Source organism: Salmo trutta, chromosome 35 (genome assembly GCF_901001165.1).
Source record: "Salmo trutta chromosome 35, fSalTru1.1, whole genome shotgun sequence".
NCBI classification, from domain to species: domain Eukaryota; kingdom Metazoa; phylum Chordata; class Actinopteri; order Salmoniformes; family Salmonidae; genus Salmo; species Salmo trutta.
This window is the reverse complement of record NC_042991.1, coordinates 12,490,937-12,513,596: the sequence shown is the minus strand read 5'-3', so window position 1 is coordinate 12,513,596 and position 22,660 is coordinate 12,490,937. Positions and strand designations below refer to the sequence as shown.

Genomic DNA, 22,660 nt, shown 5'->3' with positions numbered 1-22,660 from the left:
CTTGCTATAGCATTTAGGCTATGGAATTACTCCATTTCCTGGCCTTGGCTAAATGTTAGCATTGATGCAAATTATGACCTTGCTGGCTTACTCATTGCATTCCCTTCTGTTTTTACACAGAAGACTTGGTAAATGAATCATCAACAGTTTACATTTTTTTTAATTAAAGTATTTTTATATTTAAAAAAAAAACAATCTCATGTGCTCATGTGTGTCTTTTTCAAGAAGTCAGTGCAATATATATTTTTTTAGGTGGTAAGAGTACACTGGAGCAATACATCAATGATTTGTCACTTGTGGTATTGCTATATTCAAACCTCGTGACATTTCAGAGCGCGGGGATCTTCCTCCACGCACGTACTACTATCGCAGCGGATGTTTAAACAGCACTTTAACCGTATGCTTATGAATGTAGAATGTATGACGAAGGTGGAAGAAGCATGCTCTCTTTCAGGCAGTAATGTATGAAGACTGTTTACGGATTTCGAGAGATGTTACAGCAAAACTGTGAGTTTCTCTGACAAAATGTTGAAACGTGTGATTGAGATAATTGTAACTTTTAAGAAATTATTGATTTACCTAGTATTAGCTCTGGTCCAGGTCCTTAGTGCGCCTTCCTCCGTAGTGAAAGGATACGGACTAACCGCCCTGAACCAGAGTTAACATGCAGCATGCACTTCTGGATATTACGCTCTGACTGATATTATTATTTGCGACTTAGTTATCGGTTCAGTTTTATGGTATATCGTGCAGTGATTGGAAGTGTAGTTTTGTATTTTGGTGATCGACTAATGAGAAAAACTCTCTAAAAAAGGTTGTGATTTATTTTTTTTGTCTTCAAGGATCATGCGGGGAAATGTAGGTACATGTATAGGTCACCTCAGTTACTGGTAGTTTGCTGTTATTGTAGCCTACATTTGCGTAAGGACATGAAAGAAAATTGTGAGTTTATTGTTGGTTATTTGTTATTTATATTTTATTATAATACTATTAAAAAGCAACTGTGATTAATCATACCAGACGGCTTTAATTATTAAGTGTTCAATAAGCAAAGCATAGCTGTTCACCAGGCCACCTTGTTCGACTCAGTGGGTAGTTAAATGTTGTATACATTTTTTTGTAAACAACGAGATGATCAATATTTAATGAATAGTTTAAATGGTGAAAATATTTTAAATCAGTCATGTTGTTTTAGGAACCTTGCAGTGCATGTTGTTTATGCCAATTCATGTGATTACATCTGTCGCACGAGCGCTCCCGCACACTCAGCCGGTTATATCTCAACCATAGTCTCAGAATATTGTGTGCGCCTTCAGGTAGGCTACGCTAGCCTAGACATAAAATAAGATAATGTAGCACACCCACTTTAGGTCTCCCATACAAACTGTCAAGTGAGTTGAAAGAGGCGCCTCCTCAAAAATCCCCGGAGCACCGAGATTAACGGGGGTGAAATGAATGTGCGCTACCGTCACTAATGGCAGGCGACACATAGAGCAAAGGTTTCATTTTCTCCTAGAGTCATCGTGTTCATCCTTAACATAAATGTATGTCAGGAAAGAGGGCATGTGACACAATGAAGACAAAGCCTTACAGCAGGCGGAGGAGCCAGCCCCTCTTTCAATATCGATCAAAAGTGTCTAGTCGGGTGGTAGATTCCCTTTCAGCACACAAACTCAGTTTCAGAGAAAATGGTCCAATAGATATATGTAGGCTATGCACTTACTGAACCAGTGTGCTGGTCCATGGTTCTGTAGAAGCTACAGCTTCTGGGCTATAATTTATACATTCTGAATTGTAAATGCCATGCTAAATGCGTAGGTTCCTTGTACTACTATGCATTAATGATTCAAATTTGCATTTGTTTTATATAGCCTATCTCCTAGTCTCGTTTGTCAGGCAGCAGTTCCCTGATGCCTATTTTCCCAGCCTGGTTTCATAGACTAGACGAACATGGTAGACGTCACATAGTAAATGTAAATCCGAGATACTCAAATTAGGGAGTTTCGAGTTCCAATCTCATCACTGACAATTTTAGCTAATGAGCAACTTTTCAACTACTACTTTGCAACTACTTAGCATGTTAGCTAACCCTTCTCCTAACCCTAATTTGTAACACTATAACACAGCGTTTAATTTGTAACATATACCAAATGGGTGATGGACATCCAAAAATGAATACATACCATACGAAACATAACATATCATCTTAAATGGGGCGTCTCGGATTTACATACAGAATAATACAGAATGCTCTGAGACCAGGTTGATTTTCCCAGTGCTCTAGTGATCCATTCATTCACCCCTCTCATCATAAATGTGACCGACCAGCTTGATTCGGTCTTATGTAGCAAAAATTGAAATTGTGTTTTTACATTGGATAAAAGTAGAGACTCAGAGCTAGAAAATTGTATATCATATACTACAGTTAAGGAACAATGGGAAAGTAATTATGCTTTGAAAGTTGATGAACTTGTAACCCCACTTTTGAGAAAATGGCCCTTGAATGTTTTGGTGCACCTACTGGAGAGCTGTTCTTTGTCTACACACATTCAAATCAAAAACAAATCAAATTGTATTGGTCACATGCGCCGAATACAACAGGTGTAGACTTTACAGTGAAATGCTTACTTACAAGCCCCTAACCAACAATGCAGTTTAAAAAAGTATGGATAAGAATAAGAAATAAAAGTAGCAAGTAATTAAAGAGCAGTAGTAAAATAACAATAGTGAGACTATATAAATGGGGGGTACTGGTACGGAGTCAATGTGCAGGGGCACTGGTTAGTTGAGGTAATATGTACATGAAGGTAGAGTTATTAAAGAGACTATGCATAGATAATAACAACAGAGAGTAGCACCGGTGTAAAAGAGGGGGAGAGTGTGGGGGGGCAATGCAAATAGTCTGGGTAGCCATTTGATTAGGTGTTCAGGAGTCTTATGGATTGGGGGGTAGAAGCTGTTTAGAAGCCTCTTGGATCTAGACTTGGCGCTCCGGTACCGCTTGCCGTGCGGTAGCAGAGAGAACAGTCTATGACTAGGGTGGCTGGAGTCTTTGACAAGTTTTAGGGCCTTCCTCTGACACCGCCTGGTATAGAGGTTCTGGATGGCAGGAGGCTTGGCCCCAGTGATGTACTGGGCCGTTCACACTACCCTCTGTAGTGCCTTGCGGTCGGACGCCGAGCAGTTGCCATACCAGGTAGTGATGCAACCAGTCAGGATACTCTCGATGATGCAGCTGTAGAACCTTTTGAGGATCTGAGGACCCATGCCAAATCTTTTCAGTCTCCTGAGGGGGAATAGGTTTTGTTGTGCCCTCTTCACGACTGTCTTGGTGTGCTAGGACCATGTTAGTTTGTTGGTGATGTGGACACCAAGGAACTTGAAGCTCTCAACCTGCTCCACTGCAGCCCCGTCGATGAGAATGGGGGCATGCTCGGTCCTCTTTTTCCTGTAGTCCACAATCATCTCCTTTGCTTTGATCACGTTGAGGGAGAGGTTGTTGTCCTAGCACCACACGGCCAGGTCTCTGACCTCCTCCCTATAGGCTGCCTCGTTGTTGTCGATGATCAGGCCTACCACTGTTGTGTCATCGGCAAATTTAATGATGGTGTTAGTGTCGTGCCTGGCCGTGCAGTCATGAGTGAACAGTACAAGAGGGGACTGAGCACGCACCCCTGAGGGGCCCCTGTGTTGAGGATCAGCGCGGCGGATGTGTTGTTACCTACCCTTACCACCTGGTGTCGGCCCGTCAGGAAGTCCAGGATCCAGTCGCAGAGGGAGGTGTTTAGTCCCAGGGTCCTTAGCTTATTGATGAGCTTTGAGGGCACTATGGTGTTGAACGCTGAGCTGTAGTCAATGAACAACATTCTCACATAGGTGTTCCTTTTGTCCAGGTGGGAAAGGGCAGTGTTGAGTGCAATAGAGATTGCATCATCTGTGGATCTGTTGGGGCGGTATGCAAATTGAAGTGGGTCTAGGGTTTCTGGGATAATGGTGTTGAGGTGAGCCATGACCAGCATTTCAAAGCACTTCATTACTACAGACGTGAGTGCTATGGGCTGGTAGTCATTTAGGCAGGTTACCTTCGTGTTCTTGGGCACAGGCACTATGGTGGTCTGCTTGAAACATGTTGGTATTACAGACTCGGACAGGGAGAGGTTGAAAATGGCAGTGAAGACACTTGCCAGTTGGTCAGCGCATGCTCACAGTACACGTCCTGGTAATCCATCTGGCCCTGCGGCCTTGTGAATGTTGACCTGTTTAACCTCCCTTGGCAAGGTGGGACATTTGCGTCCCACCTAGTCAACAGCCAGTGGAATCGCGTGGCGCGAAATACAAATACCTCAAAAATGCTATAACTTCAATTTCTCAAACATATTACTATTTTACACCATTTTAAAGACTTGACTCTCGTTAATCTAACCACATTGTCCGATTTCAAAAAGGCTTTACAGCGAAAGCAAAACATTAGATTATGTCAGGATAGTACCCTGCCAAAAATAATCACACAGCCATTTTCAAAGCAAGCATATATGTCACAAAAACCAAAACCACAGCTAAATGCAGCACTAACCTTTGATGATCTTCATCAGATGACAGTCCTAGGACATTATGTTATACAATACATGCATGTTTTGTTCAATGAAGTTCATATTTATAATCAAAAACCAGCTTTTTACATTAGCATGTGATGTTCAGAACTAGCATACCCACCGGAAACTTCCGGTGAATTTACTAAATTACTCACGATTAACGTTCACAAAATACATAACAATTATTTTAAGAATTATAGATACAGAACTATTTTATGCAATCGCGGTGTCAGATTTTAAAATAGCCTTTCGGCGAAAGCACATTTTTCAATATTCTGAGTACATAGCCCGGCCATCACGGCTAGCTAATTTGACACCCACCAAGTTTGGCCCTCACCAAACTCAGATTTACTATAAGAAAAATTGGATTACCTTTGCTGTTCTTCATCAGAATGCACTCCCAGGACTTCTACTTCAACAACAAATGTTGTTTTGGTTCCAAATAATCCATAGTTATATTCAAATACCTCCGTTTTGTTCGTGCGTTCAGGTCAGTATCCAAAGGGTGACGCGCGAGCGCATTTCGTGACAAAAATGTCAAAATATTCCATTACTGTACTTCGAAGCATGTCAAACGCTGTTTAAAATACATTTTTATGCTATTTTTCTCGTAAAATAGCGATAATATTCCACCCGGGCGAAGTTGTATTCATTCAAAGGCTGAAAGAAAAAAATTGAGAATTCACATGAACGTGCATCTCCAGTGTCACTGTTCTCAGCCTGACCACTCACAAAATCTCCTGCTGTTTTTCGCCCAGAGACAGGAGACAGGACGTCATCGATGCAGAGACAGGACATCATCGATGCACTTATTGATGAAGCCGAAGACTGATGTGGTGTACTCCTCAATGCCATCGGAGGAATCCCGGAACATATTCCAGTCTGTGCTAGTAAAACAGTCCTGTAGCTTAGTATCACTTTCATCTGACCACTTTTTTATTGATCTAGTAACTGGTGCCTCCTGCTTTAATTTTGGCTTGTAAGCAAGAATCAGGAGAATATAATTATGACCAGATTTGCCATATGGAGGGCGAGGGAGAGCTTTGTATGCGTCTCTGTGTGTGGAGTAAAGGTGGTCCAGAGGTTTTTTTCCCTCTGGTTGCACATGTAACGTGCTGATAGAAATTTGGTGAAACGTTTTTAAGTTTCCCTGCATTAAAGTCCCCGGCTACTAGGAGAGTTTTCTTGTTTGCTTATGGCGGAATACAGCTCATTCAATGCTGTCTTAGTGCCAGCCTCTGACTGTGGTGGTATTTAAACAGCTACAAAAAATACAGATAACTCTCTAGGTAGATGGTGTGGTCTAAAGCTTATCATGGGATACTCTACCTCAGGCGAGCAAAACCTCGAGACTTCCTTAGATATCGGGCACTAGCTGTTATTTGCAAAAATACATAGTCCGCCACCCCTTGTCTTACCAGACGCCGCTGTTCTATCCTGCCGGTGCAGCGTATAACCAGCCAGCTGTATGTTGATAGTGTCGTTGTTCAGCCATGACTCCGTGAAGCATAAAATATTACAGTTTTGAATGTCCCGTTGGTAGTTTAATCTTCCGCGTTGGTCGTCAATTTTATTGTCCAAAGATTGCACGTTTGCTAGCAGAATGGAAGGAAGTGGGGGTTTATTCGATCGCCTATGAATTCTCAAAGGCAGCCCACCCTCTGGCCCCTTTTTCTCCGCCTCCTCTTCACTCAAATCACGGGGATCCTGGGCCTGTTCCCGAGAAAGCAGTATATAGTTTGCGTGTGTTGGACTCGTCAAACGAAAAAAAGGATTCTGCCAGTCAGTGGTGAGTAATCGCAGTCCAGATATCCAGAAGTTATTTTCAGTCATAAGAGACGGTAGCGGCAACATTATGTACAAAATAAGTAAAAAAATAAGTTACAAACAAAAAAATTATCAGTTGGGGGCACGTAAAACGTCTGCCTTCTTTTCTGGTGCCATTTTAGTGCAGGGAGCTATGATATGGTCATTCAGCATTGTTCACACCCTCTTAAACCTTAGCCCCAGCCATCTCTTTAAGGATTCACATAGGAGGCCATGTGCTAAACAGAGTGAATATGGTAGTGTACTGAACAACCAACGATGTCAAGACTAAAGGCTGGTTTATACTACTTCTATCGACATGTCTGTAGAGGGTTGTCGCAGTGACATCATGAACATTCTATTGTCGCCAGACATCAAACTTGTTGTTATAAAAAAGTATTAACTCAAAATGACAGGCAGTCTGTTGGTCCAAAACATCATAATTGGTGTATTTTAACACCAATAAACCTATCCTTTTAAAATTGTATTTAGAATATGTCAATCTAGCAAACCAGGCAACTAAAATAAACCTTCTAAACAAGGTTTTGGTTAGTTTCTAGTTTGTTAGCCAGTTCAAATAATGACCATATCATAGATCACAACGCCTTAACTATAACACATTTTTATTAATTATTACAGTAAAATAAACTCACAACAAGATAAATATTTCAAGTTAATGGCGAGCTAATTATAGAAAATAGCTTACGGTTGTGAGTGTGACAAAATAAAAGCAGGGCATTTTACTGGAGCATTTTAGAACTTGGACACTGTCTAGTTGGCCTAACATTATATCCTAATTTGACTTTGGTGCAGGTCATGTTTTTCTTCACATTACTGTCTCTGGTAAACACATACTATATCAAATAAAATACAAGTTTATTTGTCACATGCACAGGATACAGAAGGTGTAAACGGTACAGTGAAATGGTTACTTGCATAGTGGAGCCTTTTGTTTAGACATGTAGGTAGGTAGCTAGATAGCTGTCCCAACTCATAACCTTACTACCATGGATGAATCTGCAGGTAGCTAAAGCTAACCAACCTGGTTCAATGTTAGCTAGCTGGCTAACATTAGGCTATAACTAGCAATGCAAATGGCTTTGAGATGAGATGCAAATAATATTACTAACATTAGCTAGCTAGCTAACAGTATTCTTTAACTTGCAATGTAAACGTCTATCTGAAAACGTATGTAGCTAGACTCTCTTACCTGTGTGTATAGAAAGTGAACACCCCCTTTAAAAATGCTTTGTTGCCTAAAAAAACATTTTAAAAAACCCTCTAATAAACAGTAAAATACCCTATTTGGATAACACCCCCCAGAGTTAATACTTGGTGGAACCATCTTTTGCTTGAATTACAGCCATGAGTCTTTGAATACGTCTCTACTAACTTTGCAGACCTAGACTGTGCAATATTTGCCCATTCTTCTTTGCAGAATTGTTTAAGCTCAGTCAAATTGCATGGAAATTGCTCATGGACTGCACTCTTCAAGTCCTTCCACAGATTCTCAATAGGATTTATGTCAGGGTTCTGACTAGGCCACTCAAGGACTTTCACCTTATTTTCCTTCAGCCACTGTACGGTTGCTTTGGCAGTGTGCTTTGTTTCATTGTCATGTTGAAAGGTGAATCATCTTTCCATTTTTAACTTCCTGGCAGAGAGCTGCAGGTTCTCCTCAAGAATCTGTCGGTATTTTGCACTGTCCATTTTCCCTTCTATCCTGACAAGTGCTCCAGTTCCTGCTGAAGAGAAACACCCCCACAACAGGATGCTGCCACCGCTGTGCTGTGCTGTTGGCATGGTGTTCTTTGAGTGGGAAGATTTATTGGGTTTTCACCAAATATATCGTTTTGCTTTCAGGCCAAAAAGTTCAATTTTGGTCTCCTCTGACCACAGCACCTTTTGCCACTTAGCCTTGGAATCTATAATGTGCTTTTTGACAAAGCTCAAACGAGACTTGAAGTGGCTTTTTATGAGGACAGTTTTTTTTATTGCCACCCTCCCATAGAGGCCAGATTTGTGGAGCGCTTGTGATATTGTGGTCACATACACACATTGACCAGTCTTTGCCATAAAGGCCTGAAGCTCCTTCAAAGTCGCTATTGGCTTCTTGGTAGCCTCTGTGATCAGTCTCCTCCTTGCCCAGTCATCCAGTTTGGAGGGATGGCCTGAACTTTGCAGGTTCTGGGTGGTGGCATATGCCTTCAATTTCTTAATAATGGTCTTAACTGTGCTCCGAGGTATAGACAAAGCCTTTTAAATTGTTTTATATCCATCCCCTGACATGTGCCTTTCCACAACTTTATCTCATAGATCTTTTGAAAGTACCTTTCCGCCCGTAGTGGATTCTTTGCTTTGAATTGCACTACTAAGCAGTGGAGTCCTCTACGAACAACTGCTTTTATTCTGAACTAATCAAAGTCACTAAAATTGATCACAGATGGAAGCCAATTAGCCTGATTTGTGATCTGGAAGGTGTTTGATTATACTTCAGAAAGTTTGAAATTGCAATTCTAAAGGGGGGGGGGGGGTTCACTTATTCAAGTATGGTATTTTACTGTTTTACTTTTAATACATTTAAATATATTTTTTCTCTACTTGGATATTGTGGGTTACTGTGTGTAAATAAAGCCTGAAAAAGTCAAATGTTATGTGTTTTCATTTCAGGCTCTAAAGCAACAAAAGGTGAACATTTTGAAAGGGGGTGGTGACTTTCTATACCCACTGTACATGGATGAACGCTTCTCCCTCTCTGTCACGGATGCCATGGTTGCCCTTAGTTTGAAGATGTAATCCGGAGACAGGTGTTTTATACAACAGCCTTCTGTGTGTTCTCTTTTCAACTCCCTCCGCATATTTGCAATCAAACGGCAGAATTTTCTCCATCTCTTTAGCTGTCATACTCTGCTTCCACCGGGCAGAGCTAGCAGGAAGGTTCTTGTCTTTTTCTGTGGTTAAACCAACAAGGCTTGCAATTTTAACAATTTTATTCATATTTACAGATGGCAATACAAGTTTGTTATTAAGGCAAATGAAAGTTCACATCTTCCAGAAGGCATTTTTGCCAAAAAACACATTTTGATTAAAAAATATATATGTTAAAGTCAAATGCATACACTTAATTTCCTGAAACAAGTCACAAATGTAACTGGGAAATAAACAATTTATTATTTAAGCATCCATCTTGAACAGCTATAGGGTAAAAAGTATGCTCTGCCACACAGGAGAGTGTTGCTTTAGTGTTGCTCTTGTAAAAATGTAAATGGTTTAACAAGGCTTCTTGACCCACACTCATTTCAGAAGTATTTTTTGGTCAAGTAAAGACTGGGCTGGTCCAATTTGTTAATTTCTCCTCTGCACATCACAGGGACTGAGTCAACTGTGTAGCTGCAGGGTTAAATCTTTTTCAGTTAAAAAGACAAAAGCAAGATGTAACACACTCTTTGGCTGAGTCTTTGCCTTAGAGTGCAGTTTAATTATATAACTGCTTTGACACAAGTCACTCAACAATTACACTGTATAGAATTACACAAGTCACTCTCTAATATTAAGGAAGTCTTGGTTCTGCTCACCTGAGTTCGAATACCTCATGATAAGCTGTAGACCACACTATTTACCAAGATAATATGTATGCATATTTTTTGTAGTATTTATTATTTACCACCACAAACTGATGCTGGCACTAAGACCGCACTCAACGAGCTGTATAGGCCATAAGCAAAAAATAAATAAATACTCACCAAGAGGCGGTGCAGGAAAACTAAAATCTGTTTGATCTAATTTTTACCAGCATGTTACCTGTGCAACTAGAAAAACCTCTAGATCACCTTTCATCCACACACAGAGAAGCATACAAAGCTCTCCCTCACCCTCCATTTGGCAAATCTGACAACAACTCTATCCTCCTGATTCCTGCTTACAAGCAAAAACTCAAACAGGAAGTACCAACTCAATATGGAAGTGGTTTGATGAAGCGGATGCTAAACTACACGACTGTTTCGCTGAGATTCATCCGATGGCATTGAAGAGTTTAGCACATCAGTCAATGCTTTCATTAATAAGTGCATCGACGACGTTGTCCCCACATTGACCAAACGTACATATCCCAACCAAAAGCCATGGATTACAGGCAACATCCGCACAGAGCTAAAGGCTAACATTGCCGCTTTCAATGAGCGGGACACTAATCCAGACCCTTATAAGAAATCCTGCTACGCCCTCCAACGAACCGTCAATACAGGACCAAGATCGAATCCTACTACACCGGCTCTGACGCTCGTCGGATGTGGCAGGGTTTGCAAACTATCACGGATTACAAAAGGAAAACCAGCCCGAAGCTATCCAATGGCATGAGCCTACCAGACAAGCAAAATACGTGTACCTTCTAAGCACGCTTCTAGGCTAGCAACACTGAACTATGCATGAGAGCACCAACTGTTCCGGAAGACTGTGTGATCACGCTCTCCGTAGCCGATGTAAATAAGATCTTTAAACAGGTTAACATTCACAAGGCAGCAGGGCCAGACGGATTACCAGGACACATACTCAGAGCATACGCTGACCAGTTGGCAAGTGTCTTCACTGACATTTTCAACCTCTCCCTGAACCAGTCTGTAATACCTATATGTTTTAAGCAGACCACCATAGTCCCTGTGCCCAAGAACGCCAAGGTAATCTATCTAAATGACTATCACCCCGTAGCAATCATAGCCATGAAATGTTTGAAAGTCTGGTCATGGTTCACATCAACAACATCATCCAAGACACTCTGGACCCACTCCAATTTGCATACCGCCCCAACAGATCCACAGATAAGGCAATCTCTATTGCACTCCACACTGCCATTTCCCACCTGGACAATAAGATCACCTATGTGAGAATGCTGTTCATTGACTACAGCTCAGCGTTCAACACCATTGTGCCCTCCAAGCTCATCACTAAGCTAAGGACCCTGGGATTAAACACCTCCCTCTACATCTGGATCCTGGACTTCCTGACGGGCCGACACCAGGTGGTGAAGGTAGGCAGCCACACATCCGCCACGCTGACCCTCAACACGGAGGCCCCTCAGGGGTGCATGCTTAGTCCCCTCCTGTACTCCCTGTTCACCCACGTCTGAATGGCTGCACATGACTCCAACACATCATTAAGTTTGCAGACGACAAAACAGTGGTAGGCCTGATCACCGACAACAATGAGACAGCGGAGGAGGTCAGAGACAGCAACCCCCCTCTCAAATTCAGCAAGAGAAAGGAGCTGATTGTGGACTACAGGTTTTCGGTTCTGTTCCCTGTACTGGTTTTAACCCCTGATCTAATCAAATATATTTGATTAGTTTTTAGGCAACAACACAACTCCACGAGGTGAGATCTTGCATGGTGCCCCAGGCCGTGGAAGATTGACAGTTCTTTTGTGTTTCTTCCATTTGCGAATAACCGCACCAACTGTTGTCACCTTCTCACCAAGCTGCTTGGCAATGGTCTTGTAGCCCATTCCAGCCTTGTGTAGGTCTACAATCTTGTCCCTGTCATCCTTGGAGAGCTCTTTGGTCTTGGCCATGGTGGAGAGTTTGGAATCTGATTGATTGATTGCTTCTGTGGACAGGTGTCTTTTATACAGGTAACAAACTGAGATTAGGAGCACTCCCTTTAAGAGTGTGCTCCTAATCTCAGCTCGTTACCTGTAAAAAAGACACCTGGGAGCCAGAAATCTTTCTGATTGAGAGGGGGTAAAATACTTATTTCCCTCATTAAAATGCAAATAATTTTATAACATTTTTGACATGCGTTTTTCTGGATTTTTTTGTTGTTATTCTGTCTCTCACTGTTCAAATAAACCTACTATTAAAATTATAGACTGATCATTTCTTTCTCAGTGGGCAAACGTACAAAATCAGCAGGGGATCAAATACTTTTTTCCCTCACTGTATATAGACAGGTATGTGCCTTTCCAAATAATGTTCAATCATTTGAATTTAACACAGTCAAGTTGTAAAAACATCTCAAGGATGATCAATGGAAACAGGATGCACCTGAGCTCAATCTCAATTTCGAATACTTATCTAAATACGGTATTTAAAAAAATAATAATCTAAAAATCTGTTTTCGCTTTGCCATTATGGGGTATTGTGTGTAGATTGATGAGGGGAAAAAATATTTTATCAATTTTAAAATAAGGTTGTAACCTAAGAAAATGTGGAAAAAGTCAAGGGATCTGAATACTTTCCGAATGCACTGTGAATTGTCCATAGTTGTCTGTCAATGGAGGTCTGGTGTTCCTCCTCCCTGGGGCCTGTGCCTCTTGGGGGGTTCGGTCTCTCCTGGCATGGCAAATTTCCTGAACCAGTTCTTCCTGCTAAGGAAGCCATCTTCTGATTTGTGTCTTGGAGGCCCTCTAAAGCTATAGAAGATGACGGCGCTCGCCGTGCCTCGCGATTTGTTGGGGGGGTTGGGGTTGTTTTTCCTCTTCTTACCAGGTGATGGCCACATTAATCATATCAATGAAGGGCAACTTTTTTTCTGTTAGGACCATCTTCATCTCCCGATGAAGGCCATCCTCACGGAATTCCAACATCAGCTGTTTCTTGAGTATTTCTTCCGGCTCTGTAACATAGTTGGGATTTTTTTTTATCACTCTGTCCAACTTTGTCTGCAGGTCATATGCATAGGCCCAAATGGTCTCATCAGCTCCTTGTGTCTTCCCATGCAACTCCTTAACCTCTTGCATCTAGACGTTCCGCTAGCGGAACCCCTAGCCAACAGCCAATGGCATCGCACGGCGCAAAATACAAAACCAACTAAAATACCACAATTCAATTTTCTCAAACGATCAACTATTTTACACCATTTTAAAGACAAGACTCTCGTTAATCTAACCACATTGTCCGATTTCAAAAAGGCTTTACAGCGAAAGCAAAACATTAGATTATGTTAGGAGAGTACATAGACACAAATAATCACACAGCCATTTTCCAAGCAAGCATATATGTCACATAAACCCAAACCACAGCTAAATGCAGCACTAACCTTTGATGATCTTCATCAGATGACACTCCTAGGACATTATGTTATACAATACATGCATGTTTTCTTCAATCAAGTTCATATTTATATCAAAAAACAGCTTTTTACATTAGCATGTGATGTTCAGAACTAGCATACCCACCGGAAACTTCCGGTGAATTCACTAAATTACTCATGATAAATGTTGACAAAATACATAACAATTATTTTAAGAATTATAGATACAGAACTCCTTTATGCAATCGCTATGTCCGATTTTAAAATAGCTTTTCGGCGAAAGCACACTTTGCAATATTCTGAGTACATAGCTCGGCCATCAAGGCTAGCTATTCAGACCCGCCAACGTCGGGGCTCAGTAAACTCAGAATTACTATTAGAAAAATTGGATTACCTTTGCTGTTCTTCATCAGAATGCACTCCCAGGACTTCTACTTCAACAACAAATGTTGTTTTGGTTCCAAATAATCCATAGTTATATCCAAATACCTCCGTTTTGTTCGTGCGTTCAGGTCACTATCCGAAGGGTAACGCGCAAGCGCATTTCGTGACAAAACATTTAAAATATTCCATTACCGTACTTAGAAGCATGTCAAACGCTGTTTAAAATCAATTTTTATGCTATTTTTCTCATAAAATAGCGATAATATTCCAACCGGGCAACGTTGTATTCATTCAACGAGAGAAAGAAAAAAATGGCGAGTTCTCGTGACCGCGCATCTCCAGTCTCACTGTCCCCAGGCTGACCACTTAAACTCTGCTCCTATACTTTGCCCAGAGACAGCAGACACCCCATTCCACTTTCTGGCGGCTTTAGAGAGCCAATGGAAGCCTTAGAAAGTGTCACGTAACAGCACAAATGCTGTAATTTCGATAGAGATGCAACAGAAGGACAACAAATTGTGACAGGGCACTTCCTGCATGGAATCTTCTCAGGTTTTTGCCTGCCATATGAGTTCTGTTATACTCACAGACACCATTCAAACAGTTTTAGAAACTTTAGAGTGTTTTCTATCCAAATCTACTAATTATATACATATTCTAGTTTCTGGGCAGGAGTAGTAACCAGATTAAATCGGGTACGTTTTTTATCCGGCCGTGAAAATACTGCCCCCTATCCCAAAGAAGTTAAACAAGGTCCCCAGAGGAACCTTACCCCCGTACATGTCCAAATGTAACGCAAAGATGCCGGCAACATCCTCTTCATCCTCCTCTACCATCAGCTTCACCGTTTCACTGGCCTCTCCTTTCAGGTGCTGTCTGATTAGCTCCGCCCAATCACTTACCAGCACACAGGAGACCCGTAAGCTCAACTTCACCAGGGCTATCCATTTCTCAAGTATCTGCTCCCAAGAGGCCCCACTGAAGTCTGATAGTTTTAGGTCATAAGGAATATACACAGTTGGTGCAGCAGTTAGGCTTGGGCGGTATCCAGATTGTCATACCTTCATACCGACCTTGTGCCATAACAAGATATTCAATAAAACCGACACTGGGGGCGCTGTTTTCAAACCCCACTGATACTCTGAAATCCAGAGGTTAGCAATTCAAACAAGAACATATGACATAGAGAGATGCTAACGAGCGCATTGCGAACATTTTGTACAGTTTCTAACCTAAACTATACAAGTAACTCAAAAATGCTGCACAAAACAAATATTAGCCAGCAAGGCTATTGATCCAGGAGGGGATTCTCTGCTGTTACGAAGCGAATATTTGATTTTGGGAGAAGCTAACCACTTAGCTAGATAGCTAACTAGCTACTAAATTAGCAAACCAAATGCAAAACTGCAGAGCATTTAGCACATTTTAGACTGTTAACTTAATAGTTGTAAGATGGCAAACATTTAGTTTTGAATTCCATACTGTAATTATATCACCTGGCGCATACTGCACAACAGTGAGTGACTCACAAGGCTCCAGTCTCTCGTTGTTGTGTGCTTGCAAACAAACACCACGTGACTGGTGATTATTGTAAGCTTCATAATAATGTGACAGGTGAAATTAAAAACTCAATGTTCTTTATCTCCTAACATATTACACATATTAACTGCAGGTATTTACTTAAAAAGTAGCTACAAATATTCAAATGTACAAAAAAAAACTTCAAAGAAATAGTTTCAACGGTATTGACAGTATTGAAAAACCATCCCGTGGATTTTTCCAAATAACCCGGTATACAGTATATACTGTATACCACCCAAGCCTAGCAGCAGCCTTCTTTTGCTGCTCAATTATTGCGTGTGCAAGTGGCACAGCTTCACGCTGATCCACACAGGCCTGCTGAAGTGCTCTGGATTGCTCTTGCGATCTCTCTGTCAACTCAGCAACTTCTTTAATTCTTCAGTTAGGGCTGTTATGACCTTTCCATTTGGGCTGTTATGACCTTTCCATTAGGGCTGTTATGACCTTTCCATTAGGGCTGTTATGACCTTTCCATTAGGGCTGTTATGATGACCTTATTACCGCCACTCCGGCAGTCACAAGTCATGACCGCAGTCAAATTCCACGTGACCGTTTACTCACGGTAACTAGGCTTCTCTAAATGATTCTGCTGATGCTAGTAGCCTACCAAACTTGCTAACTGCCTGGTCTTCAGCACTCTATTGTCCCTCTAATCACTCTCACATCAATGCAAATATAATTGAAAATCAAATCAAACACTTCATATGAGCTCATATTGCGCAACATGTCAATAGGCTCTGCAATTGCATGAGAAAACAGAGTGTTGGTGCCACAGAGTGTTGATGCATGATAATGGTCCATTCTAAATCAAAACTAATTTCACACATATATTATTTAGTATATGTAGAGACTGAAATATCACAAGATTAAATCAAGAATAGTGTGATGGGTGACAATATTAGCTTGTGAATTATATATTATCACTTGTGAATGATGCCCAGCTTGTGTCCAGTAAGGCAAGAAACAGCACATGCATTTGTTTCCTCACTTTTTCAAATCATAGTCCCACACCTCATGTAGCCTAGCCCATGGCCTATATGTTTTGATAAAGTGGCCAAATAACTTCATAAAATTAAGCACATTAATCCACTTTACAAACAGTGGAGAGCCTAACTGGCATACATTGGCAGTGTGAGTTTCAAGTTTGGGGAAGATCATTTTCACCATAAAAATGTACCTTTATAATAAAGCATTACATGCATAATCGCATTTGCGGTCACTTTTGAGAATGGTGTTTTCCTGATAATTTATTGCATTTTGGAACATTCGCGCTAATAGCCTACTGCCGCGTGTGCATTGCAGTGCATACAACGTGAAGAAATAGCCTAATAGTTTATCAACATTTTAAGCTAAACGTTCTGATCTTTCTCGCACAGAAGGACAAGTTGACCAATAGAATAGGTCAACTTTTGTACTATGGGGGATAGTAGATTGACATAGGCTAGTGCTTTTGCTGTTCATTAGGCCTACTCATCTTGTTACTTTGGAGCTGAGATGCCTGTCAGAAGAAGAACCCGATCACGTGACAGGCATTGGCTAATAAGAATTGAGGTATCTGAGAGAGCCATGTGAGTGAGTGGTGCTTCGGAGCACACAGCTGGGAGAAGGGAATTATAATTATTATATTCAGCTCATGGGTACAATGACCACTGGCCGCAAAAGGCATGGATCTTTTTGGGGCATTATGGCCACACAAGGGGGATGGCGCTGGGAAATTTGAGGCATTATCAAGTGCTTGTCAAATTGTGAATGAGAGACTGATGAAGTGTGTGCAGCCTGTGCAAGAAACAAATCAGAGCTCATGCCTTTCATGCAACGTTTTTCAAATCATTAGTCGCATCATGAAGCATTAAAACGAATAAAAAATTAAAACATATATCCCAATGTTTGTAGAACAACTAAAGTCACATTAATAACTCTAAATTAAGCATTTAGGAGGACCAGTTTTTTTGTTAACCGCTCAACACAGAATAGCCACATGTGCACACTCCCTCAGAAATCGTTTGGAGAAAATATCCTTTCTATTTAATTCAGCTATCTTCAATTGTATTTTTAATAATATCTCTTACCTTTATTTAACTAGGCAAGTCAGTTAAGAACAAATTCTTATTTACAATGACGGCCTACCCTGGCCAATTGTGCACCGCCCTATGGGACTCCCAATCACGGCCAGATGTGATGCAGCCTGGATTTGAACCAGGGACTGCAGTAATGCCTCTTGCACTGAGATGCAATGCCTTAGACCACTGCGCCACCCGGGTGCATAATAATAATAATAATAATAATAATAATAATAATAATAATAATAATAATAATAATAATAATAATAATAATAATAATAATAATAATAATAATAATAATTCTCAGAAAATCTTGTCTGCTAAATTAATTAGCATAGCCCACAGCCAGATAAGGGCCTAACATAAGGACAACTCAGAGTATGCTATTCTTTTCTTCTGAAATAGACTACATTTTCTTCATATCATGTTTCTTTAGACCTGTCTAAAATAAACAATGGATTTATTATGATGGTGCAGGCTATATTACATGGATTTATTAGACTTTTTAAAATGTAGATATTCCAAAGGTCTACATCAGTGGCTTGTAGGATATGTGTGGAAGCCAGGAGATGTTAAATGTGTTTATGTTAATTAACGGTCAATTATCATGAGACCGGCAGTTAATTGCTTGACAATCACCTGGTGACAAAATGTCATGACCGCCACATCATCCAACTTAGACTGGGACCCCTTTTAGTTTAGTTTAGTTTATCTAAAAGGGGTCACAGAATAGTTCACAAAATAGCGTACTGTAACCTACCTCTCGTGCACGTGTAGCCTAGTTTAAAGCCAACCAATGAAAACATACCAATACCACCTAGAAGTCTTAGAGCATTTATATCAGATAGCTCAATATCAAAACAAAACAATAGGGAAAGCCACATCTCTCAACTCCGACACACATATCTATAGGCACCTTTACAGGTGTTTTCCCATTGAGAGACTTCAGAGTTGTTGCAGGTAAATTATATTCATTACTCACAAAGAATTGTCTGGGTTGTCACACAGTTCCAGGCTGATAAATGGAAAAACAAACAATATAGTCCGGGGGTTCTAACAGGTTCCAAGATGGTAATGATGTCAAAAAAAGTTAAACCCATGAATGTAAAAAAAAAAGAATGCAAGATAAATTAAATGGTTTACATGGTTGAAAGCTGTTTCTCTTTGGCATCTTCCATACAGGTCTCCTACACTTCTTCCAATTATACTGAGGCCATCTTTACCCATAATCCCTTTATGCTGTCCAACAAGCCATTAGGTGTCGCAATAGTCATATAGTTGGGTTTCTGTACATACAATAAACAGTTGTCATACAATTCTATATTCAATAACAAATCAACCCAAATATTTTATACTGTACATTTTCTTTATGTACCAAAATGGGTCTAACAATGACCATCAAGGTTGATGACTAGATGAGTCGTCATGGTTAGTCAACAGAAAGTAGTTTTCAGTTGAGATGCACCAACTGGGAGTTGTGGTATTACTTGTCCATTGTGTGGTTTTTGGTTGCTTGCTAATTGATTCTCAGCAAAGAAGCACTTTAACATGCAAATGACTCAACATGCTAAGGGCCTTGACAAATCAGATGTACATTTCCATAAAGCCGAGGGCTGACTTTAAACCATGTTGCCGCTTTTGGACAGTCGCACATAGTCATGTATGTGTGACTCACTATGCACATAACTCAGCTTGTGTCCTTCGAGCAACTCACTCACTCATTCTTCCTTTAGTGGCCCCTAAGGGTTTTTCTGTGAATACAGAGTAATTATGTTTCTGTCTCTGTATGTGTGTGTAAGTAAGGTAAAGTCTATCACATTAGACTACAGTGGCTGTAGAGTAGACAAACCACGAGAATGAATGGATGTGGCTTACATATTAGGGGCCTACTGTAGGTCTAGAATTTTGTAAAACACAAAGCTGTGAAGCAAGCCAGAAAAACGCCTTTTGCGATCAAAATTAAAAAGCCCTTGTTAGTTTGCTTACTAGGCCAATAGGCCATCTTCAAGCATGATTTGTTCCAGAGATATCCAACCAATATGAATGACATGTAAACATCTGCGGAAAAATGCTCTGCAAATAGAGTGATTTAGAGTTAATCTTGTGATTTCCTCATTTGTGTTTGCATACATTCAAAGGTTTTATATATCACACAACCTGCATACCAAAATCGGAAATGTGACTTTGCTTTTTCTCTCTTTCCCTCTCTCTCTCTACCCTCCAGACACTATGCATGAGACGACCGTGACTCAGATCAGCGTTGGGGCCACCAACTGCAACCTGACCTACTTTGATGACCGCGTGCCCCTGGTTGTGCTTTACAGTGTGGTACTGATTATCGGGCTGCCCGCCAATATCGTTACTGTCTACCTGACCTTCCTCCAGGTGCGCCGCAAAAACGTCCTGGGCATCTATCTGTTGAGCCTGTCCGTGTGCGACCTCATCTACCTCTGCACCCTGCCCATGTGGGCCGACTACGCGAACATGGGCCACCAGTGGCGCTGGAGCTCCATGGCTTGCAAGGTGACGGGCTACTTCTTCTTCAACAACATGTACATCAGCATCTTCCTGCTGTGCTGCATCTCCAGCGACCGATATGTGGCCGTGGTCTACGCCGTGGAGTCGCGCGGCCTTCGCCAGCAGAGGCTGGCAGTTGCGGTTACCATGGTAATCGTCTTGGTGGTGTTCATGGGCCACGTGCCAGTTTTTACCATGATGGAGGGCAACACGGTAGAGAAGAAATGCTTCGAGCCGGGCCAGAGCACGCTCACCGTGACGGGTTTCAACTACGCACGCTTCGTCATTGGCTTCTTGGCCCCGCTGGTCGTGCTGGTGGTCACCAACCGTGCCATCCTGGCCAGCGTGCAGGCCAGCACGGGGCTGCAGCCGTGCCAGAAGGAGCGGGTGCGCTACTTGGCGATTGCCGTGGTTATCCTCTTCCTGGTGTGCTTTGCGCCGTACCACATCATCCTGCTGCTTCGCGCGGTCACCTTCCACATCCCTAAGCTGCAGAAGACATGCAACTTCGAGGAAAGCATCTACACCCCTTACACTATCTCTTTGGGCCTGTCCACCTTAAACAGCGCTATCAACCCCATCCTCTACGTGCTCTCCAGCGACAACATTCGCAAGGAGCTGCGTTGCGGCCTGAAATACCTCCGGGGGCGGGCCACCCTGCAGGCACGTTCCACCGACAGCAGCCAGCACAAGATGCACAACTCCAAGAACTCGTCAGAAGTGGCGGCCGCCATACTGGATGTGGCGAAGAATGGCAGAGAAAGGGTAGGAGTTTGATATGGGAGCCAGAGGGGTATGCAGATATGACTGCTGAAGGAACCCTGGACTGGTGACTTGCAGGTACTCTGGAATATTAAACAGACTCAGCATAGAGCCAGGTGGAGCCCCAAACATAGCAAGAGCAATGGGAGACAACGTATTCCAGCCATCCCAGAAACTGACTGGAATGTAAATGATTGAAATGTGTCAAGCAGGACTTCAACCCAGCTTTAAGTTAATTTCTGCCTCATTTTTTGCTGTTCGTCTCCGGTTGAAGAAATTTGGTCATTCCTGCTATGCGGTATCCTTTGGACCTCATAACTTTTGTATTATATTTTTAGTGTACTATCAGAAAAAGGGAAACATATTGGTCAAGCTCAGGCACTTACATTTTTTCAGGTGCATAATCATAACAGGGTGGAACATAACAGGGTGGAAATGTGGAGCCTATATTAGCCATAGCGCTGGGAGTGAGCAAGATTGAGCTAGCATAATGGTGAACACTTGAACAGGATTTTAAATTCTCTTAAACATATTTTAACATTTGTAAATGTTTTGATTTCCTCTAATTTAGCCTAACAGGGTGGAAATGTATGAGTGGCACATGCAGACTATTAATATTTATTTAGCCATGCACCATTGTTTCCCCACCAAAGAAATGATGACTCTTCCTAAATATGGTGTCATTGTAGGAAGGGGTTGTTTTCTTAAGTGGAGAATTAGGACAAACTAACAGGATGGAAAGTGAAATCAGGGACATACAGAAATAAAGAAAATGATAATAAATAAAGTAATCATGAAAAAAACGTTATTGATGCGAGATAATTTAACTAGGAGTATAAAATAATGAAAACATATTTTAAATAGTGTATTTTATGGCTAATATTTCTCATGGAAGTTGATGAATAACAACCGGGGACAAAAAATGCCTACATCTACTGAAGAAAAGTGTTCAAAATGCATAGAATTCCCTTTCAATATCCATATTTTTGTGTTAAGGTAAAGGACACCTGACTTTATATTTAAAGCCTTTTAGAATTCACATTTTACACTGAATAAGAAGTAATATACTGAATTCTGGGTGACAGAAAAGGCACCACGTAGTTGTAGGAATGAACCAATTGTCAATGTTTGCCAAATTCAGCATTTATTTGTGTCCATGTGAAAGAAAAGTTTGAAACTTGACTGCTCTGGTGCTAATGTTGGAGTGAGAAACAGATTTTCTATGAATGGAAAAATTGTGTTTTCCTTTGGACAAACAGTATTCGTTAAAGAAATTGTGCAAAATGTGATACGCTGCAATACATATTATACATATATTGTGTTTGTCTCTAGAAACATAGGTGATTTCACTGTAGATGATACATAGATCAACAGCATGCTCTTACAGTTTAATATTTTATTTTGAAAACAAACATTTTTAGTGTTCGTCATGTTTTTGGTGTTGTGTTTTGCAACATGAAGATATAATCTTCCTATAACCTTTTTATATACATTTAGTATTTTTCATCCTGTTGCAGACCTTTTTAAAAGTTTGTAAAAAGCAAAGGCTTGTTCTTTTTATTGAAACATTTCATCTCGATTAATATTATTTATACTGTTTCTGTACATTTTTAAATAAACATTTGAAGTAAAATGTGACATTTCAGTATCATTATTGAAGTCTGTCCAGATTTGAGACGTGGTGAGACATGATTTTCACACTATAAGGGGAACAAACAAAGAGGGAGAGTGCATAGGCACTTCAAAGTATTGACACAAAAAAATAGCATAATAAAAGCTTTATTCCACTAATACACTGTCAGGTTTTTTTAGTTTGCACGCATAGCCTATATTATGTGGGGTTTTAGTGTTGTGACATAGAAAAACTGCGTTTGATGTTAAAAGAATCTGAACATGCAGATGAAAGTGTGTTTAGGAGCTGTCTCAATAGAAAGAG

At 40.9% G+C, this 22,660-nt stretch overlaps 1 protein-coding gene across 1 annotated transcript; it reads left to right on the top strand.

Moving 5' to 3' along the window:
• The first annotated feature begins 370 nt into the window (after positions 1-370).
• Positions 371-22,360, top strand: LOC115174628 (probable G-protein coupled receptor 132). The gene is made up of 2 exons (XM_029733356.1): positions 371-507; positions 19,670-22,360. Exons 1-2 carry the CDS (start codon positions 465-467, stop codon positions 20,737-20,739), a joined length of 1,113 nt encoding a protein of 370 aa, XP_029589216.1. The 5' UTR covers positions 371-464; the 3' UTR covers positions 20,740-22,360.
• Positions 22,361-22,660: the final 300 nt, after the last annotated feature.